This window comes from Melospiza melodia, unplaced genomic scaffold (assembly GCF_035770615.1).
Source record: "Melospiza melodia melodia isolate bMelMel2 unplaced genomic scaffold, bMelMel2.pri scaffold_48, whole genome shotgun sequence".
Classification (NCBI taxonomy): Eukaryota; Metazoa; Chordata; class Aves; order Passeriformes; family Passerellidae; genus Melospiza; species Melospiza melodia.
This window is the reverse complement of record NW_026948796.1, coordinates 1,014,648-1,040,064: the sequence shown is the minus strand read 5'-3', so window position 1 is coordinate 1,040,064 and position 25,417 is coordinate 1,014,648. Positions and strand designations below refer to the sequence as shown.

Genomic DNA, 25,417 nt, shown 5'->3' with positions numbered 1-25,417 from the left:
GAATCCCTTCCCATTTTCGTGGTTACTAGTGAAGGAAGGGCACTAGAAAACACACTAGGGCCTAACTACTTAAAAGCCTTTTATAGAGTGTGGCTCCTTTTCGAAATGACCAAGGCTGCGAGTGATACAGAGTGCATTGAAATGAAGTGTTGACTTTGAAGCAGTCATTTCCACAGGCTTTCTAGAACACACATCTGATTGAAACAATCGTTGTATCGTTGTCAGGAATTTATATGCCACTATCACTCAGGTAAGCCGACAATGAGATCCTTGCCTCCAGACTAACCCCAAAATACGCCCCCGGCCAAAACTCGGTCAGACTGGGAGAGGCCATGGGCCTGTACAGCAGTGGCAAATTAACTTTTCAGAACTCCCAAGGGAAGGGGGGTATCAGTATTTACTGGTATTGATAGATACATTTTCAGGGTGGCCAGAAACATTCCCCACCAGAACTGTCAAAACTCAAGAGGTGACCAGATTATTTTTATAAGGAATAATACCACGCTTCAGAGTTCCAGCCACGATATCCTCAGATAAAGAATCACATTTCATTTCCAAAATAGTGCAACAGATTAGTAGCCATCTGGGCATAGATCAGGAACTTCACACCCCATACCACTCCCAATCAAGCGGCCAGGTGGAGAGTATGAATCGTTTGATTAAGCAGCAAATCATAAGACTGGGGCAAGAAGTTAATCTACCCTAGCCCAAGCTCTTCCACTAGCACCATTGCAAATTCAAACTAAACCTTGAGCTAAAGGAATGCTGAGTCCTTTTGGAATGCCTTATAGAAGACCATATAGAATACAAAGGGAATGTCCAGAATGTCCACCTACATGGTGGCATTAAGCAAACAGCTCAGAGTAATTGAGAAACATGTAGCTGGAACTCGGAGCAGGGAGTTAGATAGCCTGGGGATGATGTATATGTTAAGTCTCTTACAGAGAAGACTTCGGAACCACAGTGGGACAGACCACTGCGAGTACTTCTCACCACCTTCACTGCAATCAGAATCAAGGAGCAGAATGCCTGGATCCATCACTCTCGGGTGAAGAAAGCCCAGAAACCCCTTAAGGAGTGATGCCAGGAGACAATGAACTGAGACTAAAACTTACTCGGGCAAACTGAGTATATTGCGGTCGGGAGTAGCTCATATTTTAGTTTGTAGAATTGTATTGTGTGTAATCATAACTGAAGTTTCAGAACTTGAGAGTACCTCTGTTCAAAGTAATGCTAAATGGCCTTGGTCCCTGGCATTTAATCAGTATACCGGATCCATAGGAAAACCTTCTGAGATAAAAGATTTAAACATATCTACTGTAGTAATCCATGAGAATCAGATATGTGAGGAGCAAGAATGGCAAGAGCAGGAACTGTGGGCTCTTCAAGGAATCAGAGGAGAAGAAATCAAAGTAGGGTGCCAGGTCATCAATAGGGTAGCTTATGAGAGATCAGATGTAATTAGTGTCTGAACCTCCCCTGGTGTATATGAACACCAGGAAGTCTGTGATAACCTCAGTGAATCAGACTGTTGGTGTAATTTCACCTTGATACAGCCTGTAGAAGTGACCTGCCTTTGAGTTCGAATTACTATCAGACTTTCATTTGAATTCAAAGTGGACTCTGCACTTTTTACCACAGCAGGGCCTTATACACCCCATACTAGTTCAGACCCTACCCAAACTCCAAACTTGAACCTAACGTAGTAAAGAATGTGACTGAACAACAGTTTCCTTAGGTCATTTTCCAAGCCGGTTGGCTGAACACCCAGGCAATGACTGGTAAAGGGTGCTGAACTGCAGGTGGTAAATTAACCCAAGCAAGAAAGGTGAGTTTCTTTATTTATAGCTATCCCTTTTCCTACTGAGATTTGGATCAGTGATTGTCCCAGTCTGAGGCAGTTGGATTCTGCTTAAAAGAGGTAGAGAGAGACTCCCCCTCAGAGCTCAGCAGCAGGCTGTAAGATTTTGAGCATCACTTTTGTGCTGAGTGTTTCAAGTAGCAGAAACCTGATCCCAGTTTCTTCTGAGGCACTGCAATGAATTTAGGCTCTTCTCTCAGACTTCCCCTTCATTATTTACTTGAGGCTTGGACCTGAAGCTAAGGGCAAGGTGGGTGAGGTTTTGTAGACCAGGAGAGACATTCCTGCTTGCCACACATCTGGGAAATCAGGTGCTCTGGAGGGGGAAGGAGATTCCTGAGGTCTCTACATTTCAGAACAAACATCTGCCTCAAATATGACCTAAACCTCTGTCAGATACACTTGTGAAGTGTGTCTGAATTTGCAGTGTGAGCCCAGCACATCCCTCTGGCAGGGAGGGATGGTCATAAACAGAAAGCAGTTCCTGTTCCCCATAACAAACATCTAACTGGCATATTAGGGACAAGATTAGGAGTTTTAAATGGAATTGATTCAGAAATACTGGTGAATAAACTGGCCACTGCAGCAGGTAGCCTAACAAAATTGAAGCAGCCTTTATAGTAATCTCTATTGGCATTAGGAACTAGCCAGTGACAGATTTCAAAGTACTGCTAAAGTAAGGAAGTATGAAAAGGCCGGGGACCAAGACCACAAGTTGATAGTAGAAGCACTTAGTATAGTACAAGATAATGTGTCTTTAGCTTTCAGTTGTATACAAGCACAGTTATGGATACAAGCAACAGCAGCTCTGATCATATGGGAAAGGGGTGAAGGTAATTTTCCAGCTGAAATTCAAGAAATTGTGTTGGATAATGTAATTGATTTTGAAAGGAACTTTCAATCCTGGCAGACTATGGTGAATTTCACCTATGATCCTGTTTCTAATGTGGTAACTGCCTTTGTGCTTACCATACATAATGCCACTGTTTATGTTGTCCATCCCATCATTGCTCTAGGATCAAACCATGAAAAAACAATACTCTATCCTTCAGAACATAGAGTGTGGGCACGAAAGATGAATGGGAAGTGGCAGACAGTAAACTTAGAATCCTGCATTACTAGAGAACAGATGGGATTCATTTGCGAAAGCAATACTATTAATGCTCAGGATGTGTGTTTGGACACTGAACAGAGTATTTGTCAGTTCGAAGTCCATCCAGTCACTGACCAGAAAACTGTGCTCGTATATACTGGAAAAGGGTGTATGCTTGAGAACTGCTTGTGCTGCTGTACAAATTGATAGCAATGATGTTATTCTGTCTAGTAGAAACCATTCTAATCTCTGTATATGTAATTTTGTTAAGATTATTGGATGTGATCTTTGGGTGGTCACCAACTGCGAATGGAATCTTTAATAAGTTGTGCCACCCCATTGTAGTTTTACTACTATTAGTTGGGGTAAGCTTAGGAATATCTATTATATTGTTAATTTGGAACTGGAGAATGCTACAACGAATAGCTGTACTAACATCTTTGTCAAAAGCACATGGTGAAGCACTAAAAGACACTTACTGTTGTGAAGGTTTTCATTAAGTAAAAGAATTTACTTATTTCCTAGGAAAGGGGGGAATGAGATGGAGTGGGGATCCATTCTGAATTAGGTGAAGTGCCTGGGAGAGGTGAGAGGTCTGTAGGGCCAAAGCTGAAGGAAAGGCCGCATTCCAGAGACAGCAAGGAGACAGAGAAAGAAAAACAGAAATTACCACAAGGTCGATCTGCCCCAGACCTAGGAATTCCTCTGATAAAGAAGAACTAGTGCTAAATGTCACGTGGAATGAATATGTATGAACCTATTATGAAACTGTATGCATATGCATTTGGGAGGGGGATAAAAGACGACCTGAGGTCTTCAGAGGTACGCATGCCTTGTTGGGGGACTTGCGTCCGGCGCGCGTCGTAATAAAAGCATACCGGGCTTTACAACTTTTATAAAGTTGTGAGGTTTCTTCTTTTCTCCGCAAAACAGCTTGGACATAGCAGCTGCAGTAGACGTCACTTTAATGATGAACCAGCCTGAAAGGATACCAACTGGAGTGAACGGTCCTCTCATGCTACAAGGACAAAAATGTGGAGCATTATTATTAGGACGTTCCTCGACATCCATGCTGGGACTGTTTGTATTGCCTGGGGTCATAGATGCGGACTATACCGGAGAAATACAAATCATTACACCCCTTATCCCCCAGTTAAAATAACAAAAGGTCAACGCGTTGCACAATTGGTACCGCTACCGCAGATGACATCGGGTATTCCATCCCTTACTGGACAGAAGCATGATGGAAAGGGTTTTGGCTCTACCGGTGTTACACTTCTGACTGTAGATCTACAAGAGAGGCAAAAACAAAGAGTTGAGATTACCCATGGATATCAGAGCATAACCCTTTATGGATTATTGGATACGGGAGCAGACACCAGCATTATATCGCCAGAAGCATGGCCACAGCATTGGCCCCTGCTCCCATCAATTAATATACTCACAGGAGTAGGAGGACTTACTTTGGCAAGCAGAAACACCGCCTCTGTCGGTGCACACTGATGGGCAACAAGTGTCCATTGTGTTCTCAGTCATTCAGTTGCCCCCTACAGTCTCTTGCCTGATAGGCAGGGATGTTTTAACACAGCTGGGGGTGGTATTGACCAATCACGACCCTTTGGGGTAATTTCCATTGCTGGGACTTTCACCATTCCACTCACCTGGAAAACAGATACACTGGTGATGGTTAAGCAATGGCCCTTGAAAGGGGAGAGTCTTATGCATGCCCATGAATTGGTGAAGGAACAATACGAGCAAGGACATTTACAACTCTCAACGAGTCTGTGGAACACGCCCATTTTTGTGATCAAGAAGAAGTCAGGGAAATACTGCCTGGTACACGATCTGTGAGCTGTGAATGACCAGATGGAACCGATGGGGGCCTTGCAGCCTGGTCTTCCGAATCCAGCCATGATCCCACAAGATTGGCCACTTCTAATCATTGATTTAAAGGATTGTTTTTTCACTATTGGGCTGCATCCCGATGATACGAAGAGGTTTGCCTTTACCCTACTAGCAATAAATCGTGGGGAACCAGACAAAAGGTTTGAATGGACGACATTGCCGCAGGGGATGCGGAACTCCCCCACATTGTGCCAGCTTTATGTTGACGCTGCATTACAGCCATTACGTCAGCAGTGGCCAGCTACCATAATATATCATTACATGGATGACATCTTGTTTGTGCAGCAACAGCCATTTTCCTATATACAGGTTGACAGCATCAGAGACACTCTTGCAGCATCTTCACTTGTTATTGCCACAGAGAAAATTCAGACCACAAAACCATGGAAGTATTTGGGATGGATTCTAATGGACCAAACATTGGTACCCCAAAAATTAGAACTGCGCTTGGACATTAAGACTTTACATGATGCTCAAAAGTTGCTAGGAGACTTACAGTGGCTTAAACCCATTGTGGGAATACCAAATCGCTTGTTGGAAACCCTGCGACCCTTGTTAAAGGGCACTGACCCCACTACCCCTGTGTGCCTCATGAAGGAACACCATCTTGCCTTGCAGCAAATCAGTAATTGTGTACAACAAGGATATGTGTTTCGTCGACAACTAGATTGCCCTATTGACCTCACCGTTTGGAATAGCCCTTGTCACCTGCTTGGCCCTGTCTCCCAATACGAGAACAAAACGGGGGAGATACGGGTATTGGAATGGCTGTCACCACCATTACAACATAAAAGAACAATATTTTCAAAAATTGAACAATTGGCTGCGTTGATTAAAAAAGGCCGTCTCAGAATTAGAAGTGGACGGTCGAGAACCTGCCACCATTAGGTTACCCATGGAAAAAGAGACACTGGACTGGTACCTGGTTAATTCAATGGACTTACAGGAAGCATTATTGACATCATCTGCAAAGGTGGAGACAAGCAAGTTAGTGCCCAGGGTCCTGCAATGGATGGCAGAATGGGACTGGATCACTCAGCCGCTGAGAAGAGAGCGCCCCATAGAAGGAGCCACCACAGACTTCACAGACGCAGGGAAGAAATCGAGATGTGCTGCTGTCACTTGACAAGAAAAAGGACAATGGAAGCATCAACTTCTTACAGCAGACCCTGCAGACAGCCTACAAACCTTAGGATTGTTAGCAGTAGTATGGGCAATGTCTAACATGCATAAGCCCTTGAATGTGGTCACAGACTTTATGCATGTCGCTGGAGTAGCCAGACGTATAGAAGGAGCAGCAATTAAGGAAGTGAATAACAAACAGCTGTATGAGTTACTGGTTCAATTAAAGAAAGCTCTCCGGGATAGAAGTGCAGTGTATTCTGTAATCCATATGAGGAGTCATAAGTGGTCTGAAGGTCTGGGGGAAGGGAATGAGCGTGCAGAGAAGCTGGTTACCTTACCCCTTGATAACTCTTGTCCTGTTGATAAGCATACATTGGCAGGAGAAGCCCATAGTAGATATCATCAAAATGTGAAAGGGTTGGCGAGGAACTTTGATCTGGGCTTATCAGAAGCCAAGGCCATTGTCAGGCCATGTCCAATATGCAGTTATCATAATGGAGGAATAGGTCTGGGCTGCGGAGTTAATCCTCGAGGTTTAGAAATGAATGAGAAATGGTAAATGGATGTCACGCATGTAGCTAGGTTTGGCAGGCTTAAGTATGTGCATGTTACGATAGATGCATATAGCCATTATATATGGGCTACAGCTCAGGGAGGAGAGAAAGCGATACATGTGATCAGGCATTTATTGAGTTGCTTTGCTGTTATGGGAGTCCCACAAGGTATCAAAATGGATAATGGTCCGGCTTACACAAGTGCTAGAGTCCGAAAGTTTTTGGACCAATGGTCTGTCAAGCATGTGACAGGTATTCCGCATTCCCCCACAGGACAGGCGATAGAAGAAAGAGCAAATGGTACCCTCAAACAATATATTGACAAACATCAGGATTTAAAGGACCCACAAGCATGCCTGGCTAAGGTTTTGTATGTGATCAATCATTTATGTATTTTTGGGGAGGACGATGCCCCCCCTGCAGTTAAACATCACCCGAGATCAGGTCAGGAAACTATTAAGGAAACAGAGATCTGGGTGAAGAACCCAAGCACAGGGATATGGGAAAAACTCACAAAAGTGCTATATTGGGGTCGGGGATATCCTTGTGTTTCCTCACCAACAGGGCCTTTGTGGGTGTCTGCCAAGTGGACTAAACCTGTCTTTAATGCAGCATCTGGTGAACAACCTTAAGGAGGGGGACAAGGAGCGCCTGAAGAAGAAGCTGCTGCTGATTTTACAACCCTTATTGCTGCAGCTGAAGGGACACTCGAAAGCAGTGGACAGAGCAGTGACACGCCGCTACCGGATGGCCAGGGAGCTGATTGACAATGTTGAAACACTATCGACCTTCCACATAAAAGGACCAGCAAGGGAGCACTGCCTTGAGTGTCATAGCCACTGTTGTGCTGCGTGGGTAGCTCTGTATTATGGGGGTTGTGGTAAAACCTTTTGGTTAGAACGGTCCGGGATCTGGGGTTTATGGTGTAACACCTGCAAGCATGACTACGCATGGGGGGAAGACTGGCAAAGGGAACTAAGGAGACAGACGGGACTAGGTACGGCTCTAGCTTTAAATCTTTATGAGTCTCCCGAGCACAAAATCTTGGCCTATTACCAGTGGGAGGTACAGTGTATTGTGAAAAGAGTTAAAGCTCAAAGTAAGTCATACATAGCTTCTGCTAGGTGTAGAAAATTGGTGCCTTTAACACAGCATTCGGTTGTAGGACCCATCAGAGGAGATCCTGATCAGGCATTGGACTCCTGCATCGAGGCCCTACAGAGATGGAGATTGCAAGAGTTAGGATCGATGAGGTTAAAGACAGATAAGAAAAGGAAAGCGAGAAAGAAAACAGAAAAATGAGGCTTATTTTTGTTATACTGCTCAGTGCTGTGACGGATGGGGCAGTAGGAGTAACACGCTTTAATCAGCCAAGAGATAACATATGGATAACGCTTGCTAATCAAACTAACCAATCATCACTTTGTCTTAGCCTTGGAGGGGTTACTAACCCATTTAGAACATGCTTGGTGGGGCTTCCAGTGTGATCTCCTTGGGAATTTTGTAGTCTGATTGATAACCAAACTCTATGCATGCAGAATATGACAAACATTAGGTTACCCACACAACAAGGGTACACTACAAGTCAAAGTGACGGTTACTGCCAATGCTTAATAATCTTATCACTTAATACTACTTTGTACTCTCCTCCAGAGGAGTTGGATATCTTCGGAAGTGCAAACGCCAGTATGACTAACACCTCAAATGGTGGATGGTTCAGTTTCGATCCCTTAGATCCCCAGAATTTAAATCAGCATAGAGGAACATGGGCTACCCTAGATTCATCCCTGAATTTGGGTACAGTGTCTCAGCAGCTTTATAGCCAATGTAACGGCACTAACATCACGGCACTGATGAAATTACCCACAGGGATATTTTGAATTTGTGGAGACAGAGCTTGGAACGGTATACCAGCCAGGCCACAGGGTGGACCTTGCTATTTGGGAAAATTGTCATTGTTTCACCCCAATGTGTCTTTATTAATGCAATTGAGTCAAAATTCAAGCAGGAAGAGACGAAGCCTGCATGACTCAGACTGCAGCCAGATAGGAGACCCACAGTTTTGGAGTGAGTTAAAGCAAGTGATAGTTTCAACTATCTTGCCAGGAGGAGCTGCAAATAAAGCTATGAACTTAGCAAAGCAATTGGGATGCTGGGCCAAGGATGAGCTAAACAAGATGTCACAAATTTTAGATATGCTAACCGCAGATGTGCAAAGTGTTAATCATGCTGTTTTGCAAATAGAGCCGCTATAGATTTTTTGCTTTTAGCACAAGGTCATGGATGTGAAGAGTTTGAGGGAATGTGTTGCAGGAATTTGTCCAATCACTCTGTATCTATTCATGCAAAGATAAAAGAATTATAGCAGGGACTTCACAATCTTAAAGAAGAAGAGGGTTTAGGAATCAACAAATGGCTTAAAAGCTTAGGACTTGGACTGTGGCTGAGAAACTTTGTGACATATGCTATAGGGATACTGGGTGTGATTTTGATGCTTTTGCTTATTTTGCCTTGTATCTTTAATTGTATTCAAAACATGGTCAGCCAAATGATAGAAAGAACCTGGCAGACTAACCTCCTTGCCCAAGAACAAAACGGGGGAAGTGTGGAGAGTTTTGTCAAAGAGTGGTTTGAGGAGAGGGGACACAGCCGAATCAATTTGGTAAAGATGTCCTAACTAGGGCAGAGGCCCTTTTTGCAGGCAGGGTGTCTGTTGGGAATTTAGCCGACTAGAGAATGGAAAAGTACAAGGCCGTGGCTAATTCCAAGTCCTGCACCTGCAAGATAACGTGTCCTTGGGCCTAGCTGAGTATGAAAACGAGTGGACAGAGAGACGTAAGAAATAGAGAACGCAGGCCCAAAGGAATGAGGAAGAGTTGATGGTATAGTTTACCCAATAGATCGCTTGGCTTACAGAATATTCATAAGCTTGATGCCGAATTTTGCCCCAAAAGGCGAGAATAACTGCTTAAGAGACTCAGTCTAAGTCAGATAAGCAGGAGGTATTTTATTGCGACGCGTCGGAGAAATCACAAAGTGGATTTCTGAGTTTCCCGTAACAAAGCAAGCCTTTTATACAGTTTTGAATATAGGATTACATCAGATCATATATATAATCATATCTTTGCATGAATATTCATAGGGGGCGTGGTGTAGGCGGAGCGTGGGCGGGGACACCTCTTTTGAGGATCATCTTGGTGGTCGTTCTGGTTGCCTTCATCATGGGCTGGGGTCTCCTGATGAGTCTTCTTCCTTAAACTTTTGAACTCCTTTCCTAATTTGGTCAATTCCCGGTGTACTTGGCTTGGTCTCTATGGCTTGGCAAAGTCCTTAGGGTCAGTTTGACATTGTTGGCTCTGAACATGCTTAGCCCATCAGTTCTCCTATCCCTATCTCTTTCCTGTCATTGTGTTCCATGTTTTAGCTGATTAATTGCTCTATGTGTTTCCTAATACTATGCCTTCTTCAAATGCCTCAAATTCTATGTTTTAACTCATTATTTCTTGAAGACTATCTGTTTTGGGGCTTCATTCTCCCCTTTTTCTTATAACTTGTGAATTCTTTTGTCAAGTTCTGATCCTATAGGGCGCTGATACGCTCGTACTATAGCCTAAACTATTTGGGTCTTTTTCATTATGACTCTTAGTTTCTACTACATACAAATATTTGTGAGAGTTAATAGTAACAGAACTACTATTACTATTAGCATTGGGTGCACCAGGTAGTTGAAGACCTGTGTAGCTGTTGGGGAGTATCTTGTAAAGATATCTCACCAATGATGCTGGCCCACTTGTTCTACTTCGGTCAGGACATTCTTTATCTTTTCTGAATTATGTTCTACCTGCCATACTATTCTAGTCATTTGATTTACTTTTTGCACCAATTCTTTTACTTTGGGATGTGCGAGCATTGCTTTAAGAATCTTGACGTCCATCCCTATTTGTAATTTCGGTATCTCTTGATATAGGTTGAAATCTGCGTTAATTAGCTGTTGGGTAGTTATTGGGACAGTGTAATGAAAATCACAACTTACGATCTTGGTAAAGTTACATACACAGAAGTTAGTATTGTTAGTTTCTTCTTGGTAATTATCTATAGTGACGTTGTCACAAGCTGTCTTTACGCAAGCACACCCATTTCTTATATAGTAAACTTGTGATTGTGTTCTATCATGTGGAAGCATTTCTAAGGTACATACACTATTTTCAGCATCTAAGCATAACTCTTCTGCTTCGACCACAGCATTTTCGCAAACATAGCCTAATTGTCCTCTAGGAATACATGCTTCTGTGCTAACCGATTGCCACCTATTTTTGATATAATCATAACTGGCCCAGACATTATGGTCTATTGGCCTGACAATGACATCTTGATGTATTGTCCCTAGAGTGAGGATAGGAAAGATAGCTCTTTCCTCTGCCGCACTAATGGTGAGGATATAATGCTTCAATGTGTTCTTGTTGAGGCTCATAAGTGAAGTTTACTAATTGCCACCAAGCTTGGTGGTCCTTTTCAAATTTTGTAGTATGATTGTCCTTTAATGTCGCAGACATTTCTCCACAGAAATCCTTTCTTTTGGATTTCTGCGTCTTCGGGAGGCCAGAGGCCCCCGAAGGGAAGGTAAACAATTATTATCAGCTGCTGTGGAATGCAACAGGGACACCTTGATTGGTTAATTTCCTATGTTTATAATTAAGGGCCAATCACCAGTACAAGCTAGGGGACTGAGTCCCTGGACACAGCTTTGTTTGGGATTCTTTTCTATCTATTCTTAGCCTAGTTAGCAGCTCTGCAATTCTCTCTTTATATTCTATTTAGTATAGTCATAATGTATTATATATATTATCTTAATAAATAAGCCTTCTGATCAAGATACAAGATGCACCGTCTCTCTATCACCAGCCGCACCCACTCAGGTCGCGGTAGTACTTTAATATCGTTTCCCTTATTTCTTGAGGTAATATACCTGATGTTCCTTCTCTCATTATTCCTGCCGCTACTGATTGTACCCGTTGTTGCGTCTGAGAGCATTGGATAGCAAGTGCAATGTCTCTGCTAAGTTCCCCTGTGTAGTCAGCGAGCTTCACAAAATCTTCTGCAGTATGGTTTGCTACCATGGTTGGTAGTTTTACTACTAGTGATTGTGTTTCAGCTAATGTAAGCATGGATGAACTGAGGGGCATCTTAAGCTTTCCTAAGTTCGACGTGACGGTACTTAATTTGTTCACTAATACCTCTTGATCTATCGTGTTTACTATACCAAATCCGATGTCAATCCACCCGCTTAGATCTCTTTTTGCTCTTCTGTGATGAGACCTTGTTGCTAGCCATGCATTCCATCCCTTAAGGCTTTGCTGTATAAATGGTCGGCAATCCTTCTGCAAATACGTAATATCGGCGTGAATGTTCATCTGCACCTTTTTCAGGGAATAAGTGGGGTCTAACAATAATTTTAGTTCGTTAGATTTGCTTATCACCTGACGCCCTATAAAGGTTAGGTTATGTACTGCTTTACATTCCACCAGTAGAGTGGTTTCTTGGGGCAAGTCTAGATCTGGATACAATGGGATCACGTCTCCCGGTAATTCCACCTTATATTCGAGAGCACGCCCAGGGAAGCTAAAACCCCGTTCCAGCGTTTTCAACTCCCTTTCACATGTGAACGTCATCGACTGATTCAATCTAAATGCCATCTCACACTGTGCTTTCCCTTCCTCAGGACCACTAAATGCTACGATCTTTCCCGCAGGAGAGAGAAGGGGATGAAAGTCAAGGGTTATGTTTTGAGGACGTAGTTCCCCAAGCGAATCTTCTCTATAAATCACCGAGTTTCGGGTTTGTGATCCGGGCGGATCTTCCCTGAAGTCACTCCACTGACATGAAATTGGGCCCTTTTGCTGGATCCAGACAGTGGGCTTGCCCATTTTCACTAGACTAAAGGAAATTAGGTTATGTTCAGAGGCTGGCATCGAGGGTTGAATTGTTAATACTAGTCGCCTTGTTTTTCCTTCTACTGGGTCAAGCTCTCGACACCCAATTTGGATTTGGTCTCCCTTGTATGCTACCATGGAGGGCTGATCCCATACTTCACTTGCGTATGGCTGATTGTTACGTAAGGCATAAACCTCGAAATAGGGTCCGCTCATTCCCAACTCCAGGTGGATACACTGGTGTGCATGAGACCATGGGTCTATTGGGGAAGAGTCTTGGGGAAGAGCTATACTTATCGAGAGTCCAATGATCAGAGTTGTGAAGGTTTGAGGTGGAGTCAGGATCATGACGTCTGCTCCTCTTGTTTGTTCTCTTCCTCTTGTTTGTTCTCCACAGCTTTCTTGACCCGTGAATAGTGGATCCACATAGGTCGCTCCTTGATCCGAACCACGGTGAAGGTAGTCAGCAGCACTTGGAAAGGTCCCTCCCACTTCTCTTGTAGGGGTTTTCCTAAAAGATTCTTAACATACACCCAATCACCGGGATTAAACGGATGCAATTTGCAATCAGGTTGTTTAGGTTGGTGCTCTATCATCACAGTAGCATTTTTATCAAACTGTTTCCCCACCGTAATTACATAATCGTAAATGTATTGATTACTGATTTTGTCTATGGCGTCCCCATTTACAACTTGCATAGCATAAGGTCTACCATACAAAATTTCAAATGGGCTTAACCTTTCTTTTGATCTTGGTTTGACTCTCAGCCTCAGCAGAGCAATAGGCAAAGCTTGATACCACTGCAAATTAGTCTCCTGGCATATTTTGGCAATTTGCTGTTTGATAAGATGATTCATCTTTTCCACTTGCCCACTGGCCTGTGGACGGTAAGGCGTGTGTAATTGCCGTTTGATTTGTAATGCTTTACTTATTGCTCTCACTACTTTTGCACAGAAATGTGCACCCCTATCTGAAGAAATGCTCTTCGGTACCCCAAACCGTGGAATAATTTCATTCAACAGTACTTTAGTTACCTCTCTTTCCTTATTTGTCCTACAGGGGAATGCTTCAGGCCACCCAGAAAATGTATCCGTTAACACCAACAAATACCGAAACCCCCCTTTTCTTGGGAGTTCAGAAAAATCAATTTGCCATACTTCACCTGGGAATTTACCTCGATTTATGGCTCCTTGGTGTACCTTGGTTCCCGTATTCGGGTTGTTTTTCAGACATCGCTCGCACTGGGATGTAACGTGATTTACAGTAGTAAATAATTTCGGTCCTGCTATCCTGGTCCGCAAATATTGGTAAAGCGGGTCTAGACCCCAATGGGCCTTCTCATGTTCTGCTTTTACAAATTGCCACATCACGTTTCCTGGTACTACAAACTGTCCTGTTTCCAATTGACCCCAACCATTTTCTAATATTTTGCCCTTATTTCTTTGAATCCATCTATGATCTGATTCCTGGTAATCTGGCTGGATATTGGTATCCAGCTCTCCTGGTATTAGGGCCACTATTTCCACTTCCGTAGTTCTTGTGGCAGTCAATTTAGCTTCTGTATCTGCCTTCCTGATCCCTACTTCTGGAATAGTGTTACCTTTCAGATGTCCTTTACAATGCATTATGGCCACTTGTGCTGGGAGTTGGACCGCCTCTAGCAATCGCAGAACCTCCTCTGCATGTTTGACTGTTTTTCCTTGTGTAGTCAACAGTCCTCTTTCTTTCCAGATGGCCCCATGAGCATGTACAACGGAAAAGGCATACTTAGAGTCTGTCCATATATTAATTTGCATGTTTTCTGCCAATTCCATGGCTCGAGTCAGAGCTATCAGCTCTGCCTTTTGGGCTGAAGTCCCTGCAGGCAAGGGGTTCGACTCAATTACCCTTTCTGTAGTAGTGACTGCATAGCCAGCCATTCTTACTCCTCGCTTCACGAAGCTGCTGCCATCCGAGAACCAGTTGTCCACATCTTCGAGCAGCTCTTCTTTGAGATCTGGGCGACTGGAGTAGACGGCTTCAATTGTTTCCAGGCAGTCGTGTTCGATGGGTTCTGCTGGGGCTCTCCCTTCTAGAAATGAAGCTGGGTTCACAATGTTAGTTACCTGAATGGTTATGTCATCTGATTCAGCCAGGATGGCCTGGTATTTTAGGAATCTGGAAGGCGACAACCAATGGTTGCCTTTCTGTTCCAGCACAGCCGACACAGTGTGAGATACTAACACAGTCACTTTTTGGCCCAACATGAGCTTCCTGGCCTCCTCTATGTTAATTATCACTGTGGCCACTGCCCTCAGACAGCCTGGCCATCCTTTACTTACTTCATCCAATCGCTTGGAGAAGTAGGCCACAGCCCTCTTGTGTGGTCCCAACTGCTGTGCTAGGACTCCTAGGGCCATCCCTTGTCGTTCATGGGAGAACAGCCAGAATGGTTTTGATACATCTGGGAGGCCTAAGGCTGGTGCTCTCATTAGCTCCAGCTTCAACTTCTTGAAGGCCCCTTCTGCCTCGGGAGTCCAAACTAGAACGTCCTTAGTTTCCTTCAACAAATCATACAGTGGTTTAGCGAGTATCCCGTACTGGTAGATCCATAGCTGACACCAACCTGTCATCCCCAGAAAGGCGCGCAGATCTCTCACTGTCTTTGGTTTAGGCATCTGGCAGATGGCCTCTTTCCTAGCTGCTCCCAGGGATCGCTGTCCTCTGGAGACTTCATATCCCAGGTACACCACTTCTTTTTGCACGAGCTGTGCTTTCTGTTGAGAAACTCGATATCCACTTACACCCTGGAAATTTAATAAGGAAATAGTCCATTCAATGCATTCTTCCTCTGTCACTGTTGCTATTAGGAGGTCGTCTACGTACTGCAGAAGGGTGCCATCTCCCAGCGGCCTTTCCCACTGTTCTAATTCTTTGGCTAACTGATTCCCAAAAATCGTGGGAGAATTGCTCCATCCTTGAGGCAATACCATCCAGGTAAGTTGGGTCTTTCTTCCTCTATCTACAGATTCCCACTCAAAGGCAGAAATCTTTTGACTCTTGGGAGCTAAGGGAAGGCAGAAGAATGCGTCCTTCAAATCTAATACGGTGAACCAGGCCAAGTTATCCTTCAGTCTAGTTAAAAGCGTGTATGGATTAGCAACCACCGGATGTAATGTCTTAGTTATTTCATTTACTGCTCTCAGATCCTGAACTAGTCTATAAGCTCCATTAGGTTTCTTTACTGGCAGGATTGGTGTATTAAAATCCGATTCGCATTCTACCAATAATCCCAGTTCCAAAAACCTTTTTATTATGGGCTCAATCCCCTTCCTGTCTTCTATCCTCAGAGGGTATTGTTTTCTTACCACCGGTCCTGCCCCAATTCTAAGTTCAACAACAATCGGTGCTGCTTGTTTTGATTTTCCAGGTATATCAGTAGCCCACACTAATGGGTATGTCTCGCTCAGGATTCACTCGAAATTGTGGTTCTCAGGTTTAGGTTCCACACAACTGATTGTTAGGCTTAGAGCTGTAATCAGTCGCTCCTCATTTACTTGAAATTCCAATTTGTCTTTGTTGAACTTTATTATGGCTCCCAAGTTCTCCAATAGGTCCCTTCCCAATAAGGGCTTTGGTGAATTTGGTAAATATAAGAACTGATGAATTCCCATTTGTTTCCCAATTCTGTATTTAATGGGTTTCAAAAAGTAAGCCTTTTCTGGTTGGCCTGTTGCTCCCACAACTTGTACAAATTCATCACTTTTAGGTACCAATTCTTGATTTAAAACCGAAAAAGTTGCTCCCGTATCAATCAAAAAGTCCAATTCCTTTTTACCTTCCCCTAGATCCATTTTAACCAGTGGGTCTGCTAGGGTATGGCCCACCGGTCCCCCTCATTAACTATCCTGATGTGTGGTAGTAGTAGTGGCCATTAGCCTTTTCTTTAACTGGGGGCATTCTTGTTTCCAGTGTCCCATCTGTAGGCAGTACTCACATTGATTTGGCCCTACTCTAGTTGGGTGGGGTTGGAGTCTCCCTCCCCCTACTACTGGGTTGCCTCTACCTCGTCCCCTGATTCCAGGTTCTGAGTAACCTGTCTTCTGAGCTGCCACTGCCACAGCCACTACTCGAGCTATCCTCCTGTCTTCCTTTTTCTTCTCCTCAATTTCTCTATTATTATATACCTTCCATGCCTCATTCAGCAACGCCTCCAGGTTTTTATTTTCTGGATGTTCAAGCTTTTGTAATTTCTTCCTGATGTCTGGGTTACTCTGTCCCATCATTAATCCTAAGAGGTGTTGTTTCCCTTCTTCTGTTGCTGGGTCCAGGGGTGTGTATTGTCTCATGGTTGCCCTAAGTCTATCCAAAAACTCTGATGGGGTCTCATCCTTTCCCTGCCTGATGTCATATAGCATCAACCAATTGATAGCCTTAGGGATCGCATTACGCAAGCCCATCGCTATCAGTTTTCTATATTGCACCAGTCGGCGATAGTGCTCTTCTTTGCCCGGGTCCCATTCTGGTTTACTGCTGGGGAAATTATCTTCTAGTCTCCCTGATAGTACTTGAGCATGTCGTTTTCCTGTCTCCAATACAAGTTCCCTTTCTGTATCTGTCAATTCTGACAGCATTACCTCTATATCTTCCCAATCAATATCTAAATTCTTTGCCATTAGTTCAAACCTCTTCGCTACTCCCTCTGGATTCCTCCTGAAGTTCCTTGCCTCATCCCTCCAATTGTTCAGGTCACTCGTGGAGAACGGTACCTTTACCCTAGTCCTTTCCCCTACCATTGGCATAAGTTGTCGGAGAGGAGCTATTGTATGGTTCCCTTCCTCTCCTTGCTTTGCTTCCCTCCATGCTACAGATCTGGTATAATATGAGTGGCTGGTCCCCTCCCCGGGATCTTCTTCCTGTGCCTCAATGTCTTCCCTATTCTTTCTCTTCTCTTTTCTCTTTCCCTGTTCTTCATCTTCACCTTCTGTTTCTGTTAACTCTTTTCCTACCACTCCCCTAACATGGTTTACGCAGTCCAACCGCCTCTCGCTCTGCATCTGTCGCCTTTCTTCCCGCATCTGTCGGCGCCTATCCTGTTCAGGGCTGCTGTCCTCCTCATCTTCTGTTCCCTTTCCATCTCTCTTATCCTCGATCTGAATTACTATATTCAATTTCTGTGAGTTGTTCTCTGCCTCCCTTTCGCATGTCTCATTGTCATTTTTCTCACTATATTTCAACTTAGAGACACTGCCTCCCAGTGAGTTACTTTTGTCTCCAGTCCTCGGTGTGCTGGTTTCTATTCTACAGGAACCTGGTTTCCTTGAACTTCCATTCCTAGGTGTGCTACTATCCCCACATGGGCTTAGTTCAGGTAGGCTGCGTGTCTCCCCTCGGCTCTATGTTCGATGTGGACTGCTTTCTTCCCTCTCAACTTCTAGTCTGGGTGGGCTGTCAGCATCCCTGTAGCTCCCTGACCCCTGTAGACTATCTGGTCCCTGCGGGCTGCTTTCCCTCTTGTCAATCCCCGATTTTAATGGGCTATCCTCTTCCCAACTGTTGTCTAGTCTCTGAGGGCTGTGCCCAAACCTGGATTTCCACCATCCTTCCAGTTCCTTTAACCGGCTAGGATCCCCTTGTTCCTCTTTTGGCCTGGGAAGAGGCCCTTCCCGTCCCGGGGCGAATGGATGGTATTCCCACAGGCTTATTTCGCTCTCCTTTCCACTATCCCTTCTTGTTAATTTAAGACATTGTTGCCCAATGCTACATGCATCACAGCAACGTTCTTTAGGCTTTGAACCTTTCTTATCCTTTTCCAGGGCTAGCACCAGGGGGTCCTGAGGTGCTACGTTTACCCGCACTCTTTTTGCCACCCTGGTTTGTTTCTTAGGGTAAAGAACATGTCAGCATACATCACTTCGTCCCATTTATTAAGTCGGCGGAGGAAGAGCATCAGTTGTAAAATAGTGTTATAATTAGTTGTTCCCTCCGGTGGCCATTTCTCATTGTCATCTAACTTATACAAGGGCCACCACTGTGTACAATATTTAAGGAATGTCTTTTTACTTATGTTTCCCCCTGGAATCCCTCCCAAGTCCTTCCAGTGCTTTAAGATACATCCTAAGGGGGTTTTCATATTTACGTCCTTACTCTGTTGACCTCCCATGGCTATTCCCTGTGTCTGTTTAACTAGATCAGTCTCCTTCTCACAAGTACTGTATGCCAATTTATTTTAACACTTCATACACAATATTTTTATTCGCTTTGTCGTATTCCGACCTGGCTTCTCGCGAAGAACAGGAAATGCGGAGTGGGACTCCGTCTCACTTCGCAGCAATGCTGCGTCTCATTCACTCTCAGCCATACCCACACACCTTTATGAAATAGTTCCTACCTTATGGTCTATATCAGAACAGACAGTTTTACCAGTTTTGGTCACGAGAGGTCGCCTACAGACCGTGAGATACCGGTTTGCCAGATTCATGCAATCACAACCGTAGACAGTATAACAATTGCAGGGGGTGAAAAATTTCTTCCCGGGCGTCTATCAAACTTATTCTCTTCTAAAAGATTACAGAGAGAGCGGCAAGATGTTTCCTGTAAGATTTGGCAACAGACACATAGAACAGACACGAGAAGATCACCGGCTGACAGACCTCTCAGAGAGCAATCTTAGTTCTTGACCCTTAATTCACAGTATTATAACATTAAACACAATGTTAAAACAGTTTCCCACACCGTAAAAACGAACCAAAGATACCAAGATAAACAAATACTCCTTCCAGCAGGACTTTAACCTGCGTTTTCTCTTTTTCTCTCTTTTTTTTTTTTTTTTTTTTGCATTCACAAAACCAATGCTGGGAATTTAACCCTAGCAAAACCAATGCTTGGACTCTAACCCAGCTGGGATTCTTTACCGGGGCGTCCCCCAGCCTTCCCTTCGGGCGGTCACGTCTGACCCCCGTTTCCCAACAAAGCGCTTTATCCCAAAACCAATAAACAATTAAAATACCTCTTAATTGGAGCAGGAGATGCAGGGAACCCTTCGTCCACCGAAAAGCGCTGGTTCGGGGGGGAGTCTCTTCTGACAAAAATTCGTAAGGGGCGCCCAGAGGGTCCCGACCCCGGACTCAGCTCGGGAGGACCCTCAAGGCCTGGATCTCCTGTCTGGTCCCATTTGGGGTGCCAGAAAATGATGCCGAATTTTGCCCCAAAAGGCGAGAATAACTGCTTAAGAGACTCAGCTTAAGTCAGATAAGCAGGAGGTATTTTATTGCGATGCATCGGAGAAATCACAAAATGGATTTCTGAGTTTCCCGTAACAAAAGCAAGCTTTTATACAGTTTTGGATATAAGATTACATCAGATCATATACATAATCATATTTTTGCATGAATATTCATACGGGGCGTGGTGTAGGCGGAGCGTGGGCAGGGACACCTCTTTTGGGGATCATCTTGGTGGTCATACCGGTTGCCTTCATCATGGGCTGGGGTCTCCTGATGAGTCTTCCTCCTTAAACTCTTGAACTCCTTTCCTAATTTGGTCAATTCCCGGTGTACTTGGCTTGGTCCCTATGGCTTGGCAAAGCTCTTCGGGTAAGTTTGACATTGTTGGCTCTGAACATGCTTAGCCCATCAGTTCCCCTACCCCTATCTCTCTTTCCTGTCATTGTGTTTCATACTTTAGCTGATTTATTGCTTTATGTGTTTCCTAATGCTTATTGCTTTATGTGTTTCCTAATGCTATGCTTTTCTTCAAATGCCTCACATTCTATGTTTTAACTCGTTATTTCTTGAAGGCTATCTGTTTTGGGGCTTCAAGCACATGAACTGCTGCATCAGCTCCTGGGTGACTCCCTGCAGCAAACCCCTTGGCAGTCACCCCGCTTCCAGCCTGGCTTTGGCTGGCCCTGGAAATTACAGCGCTGGTTGCACCCCAGAGGCTGCTCCCGCTCTGAACACTGCACGAGTCACTGTGCCATTTGGAGTTCACTGGCTCCCTTGGTGTGTGCTGGATAGGAATCCCGCTGTGGGTCCCCATCCCGGCACAAACAATGTTTCCCCAATGGGTGAACCCAGTTCCCAAGTCCCCACAAACCCTTCAATCCTACATGTCCCTCCAGTCATGGGGTCCTTGTCTACAGGATCCTCACTTTCCTCCCTCCCATGTGTCCCACTGTTCCTTTTTCCTTTCTACTGTCCAATATCCTGATGCTTCAAGGGACCAGGATGGTACCAGTATATTACTAATGTGAAGCTTACTTTCATACACCAGAATTACAGAGTCACAATCTGGCCAGAAATAGTAATGTGGATGGTACTCACCGCTCTTCCCCTCTTTTCTTTATCCAGTCTCCTGGTGTCTTTGGGCTTCCAACCTGCAACCACTGGTGGAACAGGGAGAGTCCGACAGACTCTGCCCAATCTATGGCAGGGGGCACTCCTTTTGAAAACTCCTAAGGTCACCAGGTGTATTGGTCTCTATTTGTGAGAAATGATGCTCACTTCCAAAAATTCAAAAGGATTATTAAAACCTTATCAAAAAAGACAACAGAAGACTGAATAGAGAAAATATTACGGCACCGGGAGCAAAGGATTTTTTCCCACCATGTGCGCGTCCACACAATGGATGTTTCACCTTTTAACGCTTTAGCCCCTCTAAAAATCTTGTTAATCAACTCTTTATTTGCTGTCCAGTGGTGGAGGTCACTTCCTTACATCTTGATTGGAGGTCAGGTGTTGCTATATTACCAAGCCAACCCTCCCAAATACCCCAACTACCAGGTAACCCTGTGATAACAACACGAGGGGGCGTAAAACATAACCATAAATCTATAAAACTTCTCTTAACATATCTATTACATCTGCCTTTTAATTGTGAGACTCAAACATGGCTTTACTCATCTATCACACAATTATTTCAAAACTGCTTCCTGTTTCACCCTGACTGTCCCTGCAGAAGAACAGGGCATCTTTCAGGCACTTCCACAAGCTCCAGCTTCTCATTTAATGAGGAACCTGGGAAGGAAATGTCCTTCAGAAGGAGAAAAGCAGAGGAAAAGGATTAGAAATTCTTAGAAAAAATTACCCCTCTTAGCGACAAGGTTCACCAAGTAATTCCCTGCATTTCTCCTTTTCAGATTCTTTCAGTCTTCTACTCTGGGATGTGCAGTTTCTTCTGCTGCTTATCATGAACTGTTTGCTCTCTTGATTTATACCAGCACGAAAGATGTAGAATCATCTCAAGTGAAAACAGAAAGAAACTGCCTCTGACAACCTGAATGATTATCACACAACTCTCCATTTCTGACTGCAGGTTCTGGAAATTCTTTCTCTGAATTCAGTCAGGGTTGCCTTCTCCAACAAGTCCTGGTACCACCTCCTGTTTTCCAAGTTTGGAACAGCCACAATGAAAACCTCACCAATGGCACAGCTCCCCAGTCCACCAGCAAAAGAAAGGACAAGCTGTCAAGTTCTCCACACCTTTGTCTGCTTTGCTGCAAGAGTCCTGCTGCAGGCACAGTGTGGATAGCCAAGAGAAGCTGCAGTAGGTAGCACATCTTGTGACAGGAGCTCGACCTCGTTTTCCAGGAAAGGTTTTTGAGAAGAGCAGACAGGACTTTGGAGAAGATTCCTGGAAAACTGAACCAGCTTTCCAGAAGTGAAATGAAAATGGAAAGAAACCATCTGAAATATTTTCCTCTATTTATTTATATGCTCCCCTTTTCAATCTTGCACTACTTCCCATGCCATGAGTTCCAAATGCATCTCACCTCTAAGATCAATGACTTAGCGAGTTTTAGACACTCTAAAATACCATGAGCTGAACACAGTTTTCCTTCCCCTCTTTTTACTGGAAAGCAATGCTGGAGCCATCCGTGCAGTCCTTGGGTCAGGCACGAATCCTGCAGGCAGAGAATGTGCCCCGGCAGTGTGTGACCCTCAGCAGGGACAATGCTCAGCAATCCTGCAGGCAGGGAATGTGCCCCGGCAGAGTGTGACCCTCAGCAGGGACAATGCTCAGCAATCCTGCAGGCAGGGAATGTGCCCCGGCAGTGTGTGACCCTCAGCAGGGACAATGCTCAGCAATCCTGCAGGCAGGAAATGAACCCCAGCAGTGTGGGACCCTCAGCAGGGACAATGCTCAGCAATCATGCAGGCAGGAAATGTGCCTCGGTAATGTGGGACCCTCAGCAGGGACAATGCTCAGCAATCCTGCAGGCAGGGAATGTGCCCTGGCAGTGTGTGACCCTCAGCAGGGATAATGCTCAGCAGTGTTGCTGTGCTTGGTCTCCATGGAACCATGCCTGCCCAGAGCCCCCTGGCAGGGTGGGCTCCTGCCCTGGCTCTGTGTGCCAGGAGCCGGCAGCGCTGGGTGCAGGGAGTCCAGGGAGGGCACAGAAATGCTGGGTGAGAAATGCTGGGGCACAGCGAGATGGGCGAGTGCAGCCGGCCAGGGCAGAGGAGCAGCACGCACAGGGGGCACAGCCTGCAGGTCAGATGGCCAAGGGGGGAAAACAACAAACTGCTCAGGAGTGTGGAGAACAACATTTTAGTTGCAAACTTCAGAGAATGAGGTATTTGGGAAATCTGAAATCACTTGACTGTCCTGGGGTGACGTTATGATGCTTGTATCCCCATTCATCTGTTCTGTACCTTTAAGACTTTCTCTGAGGAGTGAAAGTTTTGTTTGGGTTTCTCTTATCAGGGACACAGAGACGGGCAGTACATAGGGCTGCTTTCGCTTTTTGCTTTCTGCTTTTGGCTTTTCTACTTTGGTTGCTGTCTCTCTGCTCTCGCTTTTGCTTCTGCTTATTAGCTAGTTTAGCTAAACAGTCCAAATTCCTTCCTGGACTGGTTCTCCTCTCCTGTTTCTGTGACCATCTCGAACCTGCTCCGGACTGGGACCTGGGAACACCAAGGGTTTGCACCGTTTGGCAGCAGCAGCTGCCCCAGCGCCGGAGGGACTGAGAACAGAGCAACCACCCTCAAATGAGACTTTGTGACATTGCCATCTTTCTCAGAGCGGTGTCATCTGGTATTTCCCATTTTGTGTGCTAGGGGTGCTGTGTCTGTCAATAAACAGGTTCTTTCCACTTCTCTCTGCGGAATTCTTCCTGAACCAGTTGGGGGGAGGGGCCATGTGGGTTTTGCTTTCTGGAGGGGCCCTCCTTTGAAGATTCTTTAACAAATTTGCCCTGAACCAGGACAAAATATTGGCGCCCATCATGGTGGCTCAAGAGAGTGGAAAAACCCTGTTTTGACTGCATTTTGGTTGCTATTACTCTGTGTTCCATGTTTTTTGAATTCATAATGTCTATTGGGATGAAGGTTTGCGTGCATTTCTGGTCCCTAGGGTTTTTTGAGATTTTAATACCTCTATGGTCCCTAGGTTTATTTTCTTACCCAGAAATTGCTTTAGTATTGTCCCTAATACGTAGTTTTTACATCAGAGGGGCAGTGACCACAGTAGCTATCCTGCTGGGCTTGGTGGCAATGATGTGCAGGAAGTTTATAAACATGCTAGGGTCTGCTCCAGGTATGAATGGTTCATGGCTATGGTTATGCATCCAGTTTGTTAGAGGAGCAGGAGGGAATGAGGTTTTTCAGCCTCTGCTTTCCTTCTTCTCCTATGAATCGGTTGCATCACTAGTGAAGGGTGTTCAGTTTCCCCTCAATGTCAGAGAAACCATCTTTCTGGTATTCAATCTGGTAACCTTCCTCTATACAGCCTGCTGCTTCTCTAGAATGAGGGCTGAGATTTCTAGAGGGGCTGATGAGACCCCCGACTCAGGAGTAGTCCCCAGTGTGGAAAATCCTGAGTGGTGTGGAAAATTGGAGAATATGGGCCAAATCCTGAAGGAATTCTCTGACCCTATAGTCTGGGACTTTCCCCATGAACAAATTCAGAACCCAGCTGAGGTGGGGAAATATCTGAAAGAGAAGTACCAGGATGAGCCTAAGGAGAGGAAGGTCATTGCAGTGAGCTGGACCCTGGCATATGCTTATTGCACACTGCTAGATACTGTAGGGCAGCAGACAGAGGCAGGGGGGCAGGAAGATAAATCAGCAACTATCCCCGTGACTCAGGCTGCAGCTAACACTCCAGGCTCGAAGCCAGCATCTAAACCCACGGCTGTTGCTACCAGCACTAGAAGTGGGAAATGCACCGACAAGACCAATCAACCGGTGGATGATGATGATGATGATGAAGGAGAAGGAACCTCAATGTCTCCTGACATAAAATCAGGAGTCAAAGCAGCAGGTGCAAGATCCGAAGAAAATATTGAGTCCTTTTCATTGAAGGACCTTGGTGGCTTACAGAAGGATTACACTCGACAACCTGATGAATCCATAATTAGTTGGCTGGTCCGTCTCTGGGATGCTGCAGGTGAGGCTACAATTCTGGATGGGACTGAAGCTAGGCATTTGGGATCCCTGTCACAGGATCCTGTCATTGACCAAGGAATGATGAGCGGAGCTAACCCTCACAACCTCTGGGCACAGGTCTTGGACAGTGTTGCACGAAGATCCCTGTGTGCAGATGATCTCTATATGCAACAACTCAGTGGAAGACCATAGAGCAAGGGATCTAACGCCTGAGAGAAATGGCAGTGGCAGAGATTGTCTTGTCAGATGATGTAACAACTAGGAACCCAGACATAGTACCATGCATGTCTGTGATGATGAAAACTCGTACGACTTGAGCCACAAGAATATGCTTCTGCCTTAGCCATCATGAAGAGGGATGAGAGGGATGAGACTGTGCTTGACATGGCAAGGAAGCTCCGAGCATATGCAGATGCTGTACATGGCTCGACACATGCCAGAATCGCAGCGGTGGAAACATGTCTGAAGAAATTAGAGGATAAGATAGAGGAGAATCACAAGAAGCTTAGAGAGGAGTATAAAGAAGACATTCTCCAAATTTCAGCAGTACAGATCAGAGGTTGTGGTATCCAAGGCAGATG

The 25,417-nt window shown here is 44.9% G+C and overlaps 1 protein-coding gene across 1 annotated transcript in view; it reads right to left on the bottom strand.

The window, feature by feature from the left end:
• Window positions 1-4,002: 4,002 nt before the first annotated feature.
• Window positions 4,003-25,417, bottom strand: part of LOC134413688 (olfactory receptor 14A16-like) — a 49,437-nt gene continuing 28,022 nt past the window's right edge. The window contains exons 2-3 of the mRNA XM_063147731.1: window positions 4,184-4,244; window positions 4,003-4,064 (exon numbers count right to left, since the gene is read on the bottom strand). Coding sequence (XP_063003801.1) covers window positions 4,003-4,064; window positions 4,184-4,244 — 123 coding nt within the window. The remainder of the gene's footprint in view (window positions 4,065-4,183; window positions 4,245-25,417) is intronic.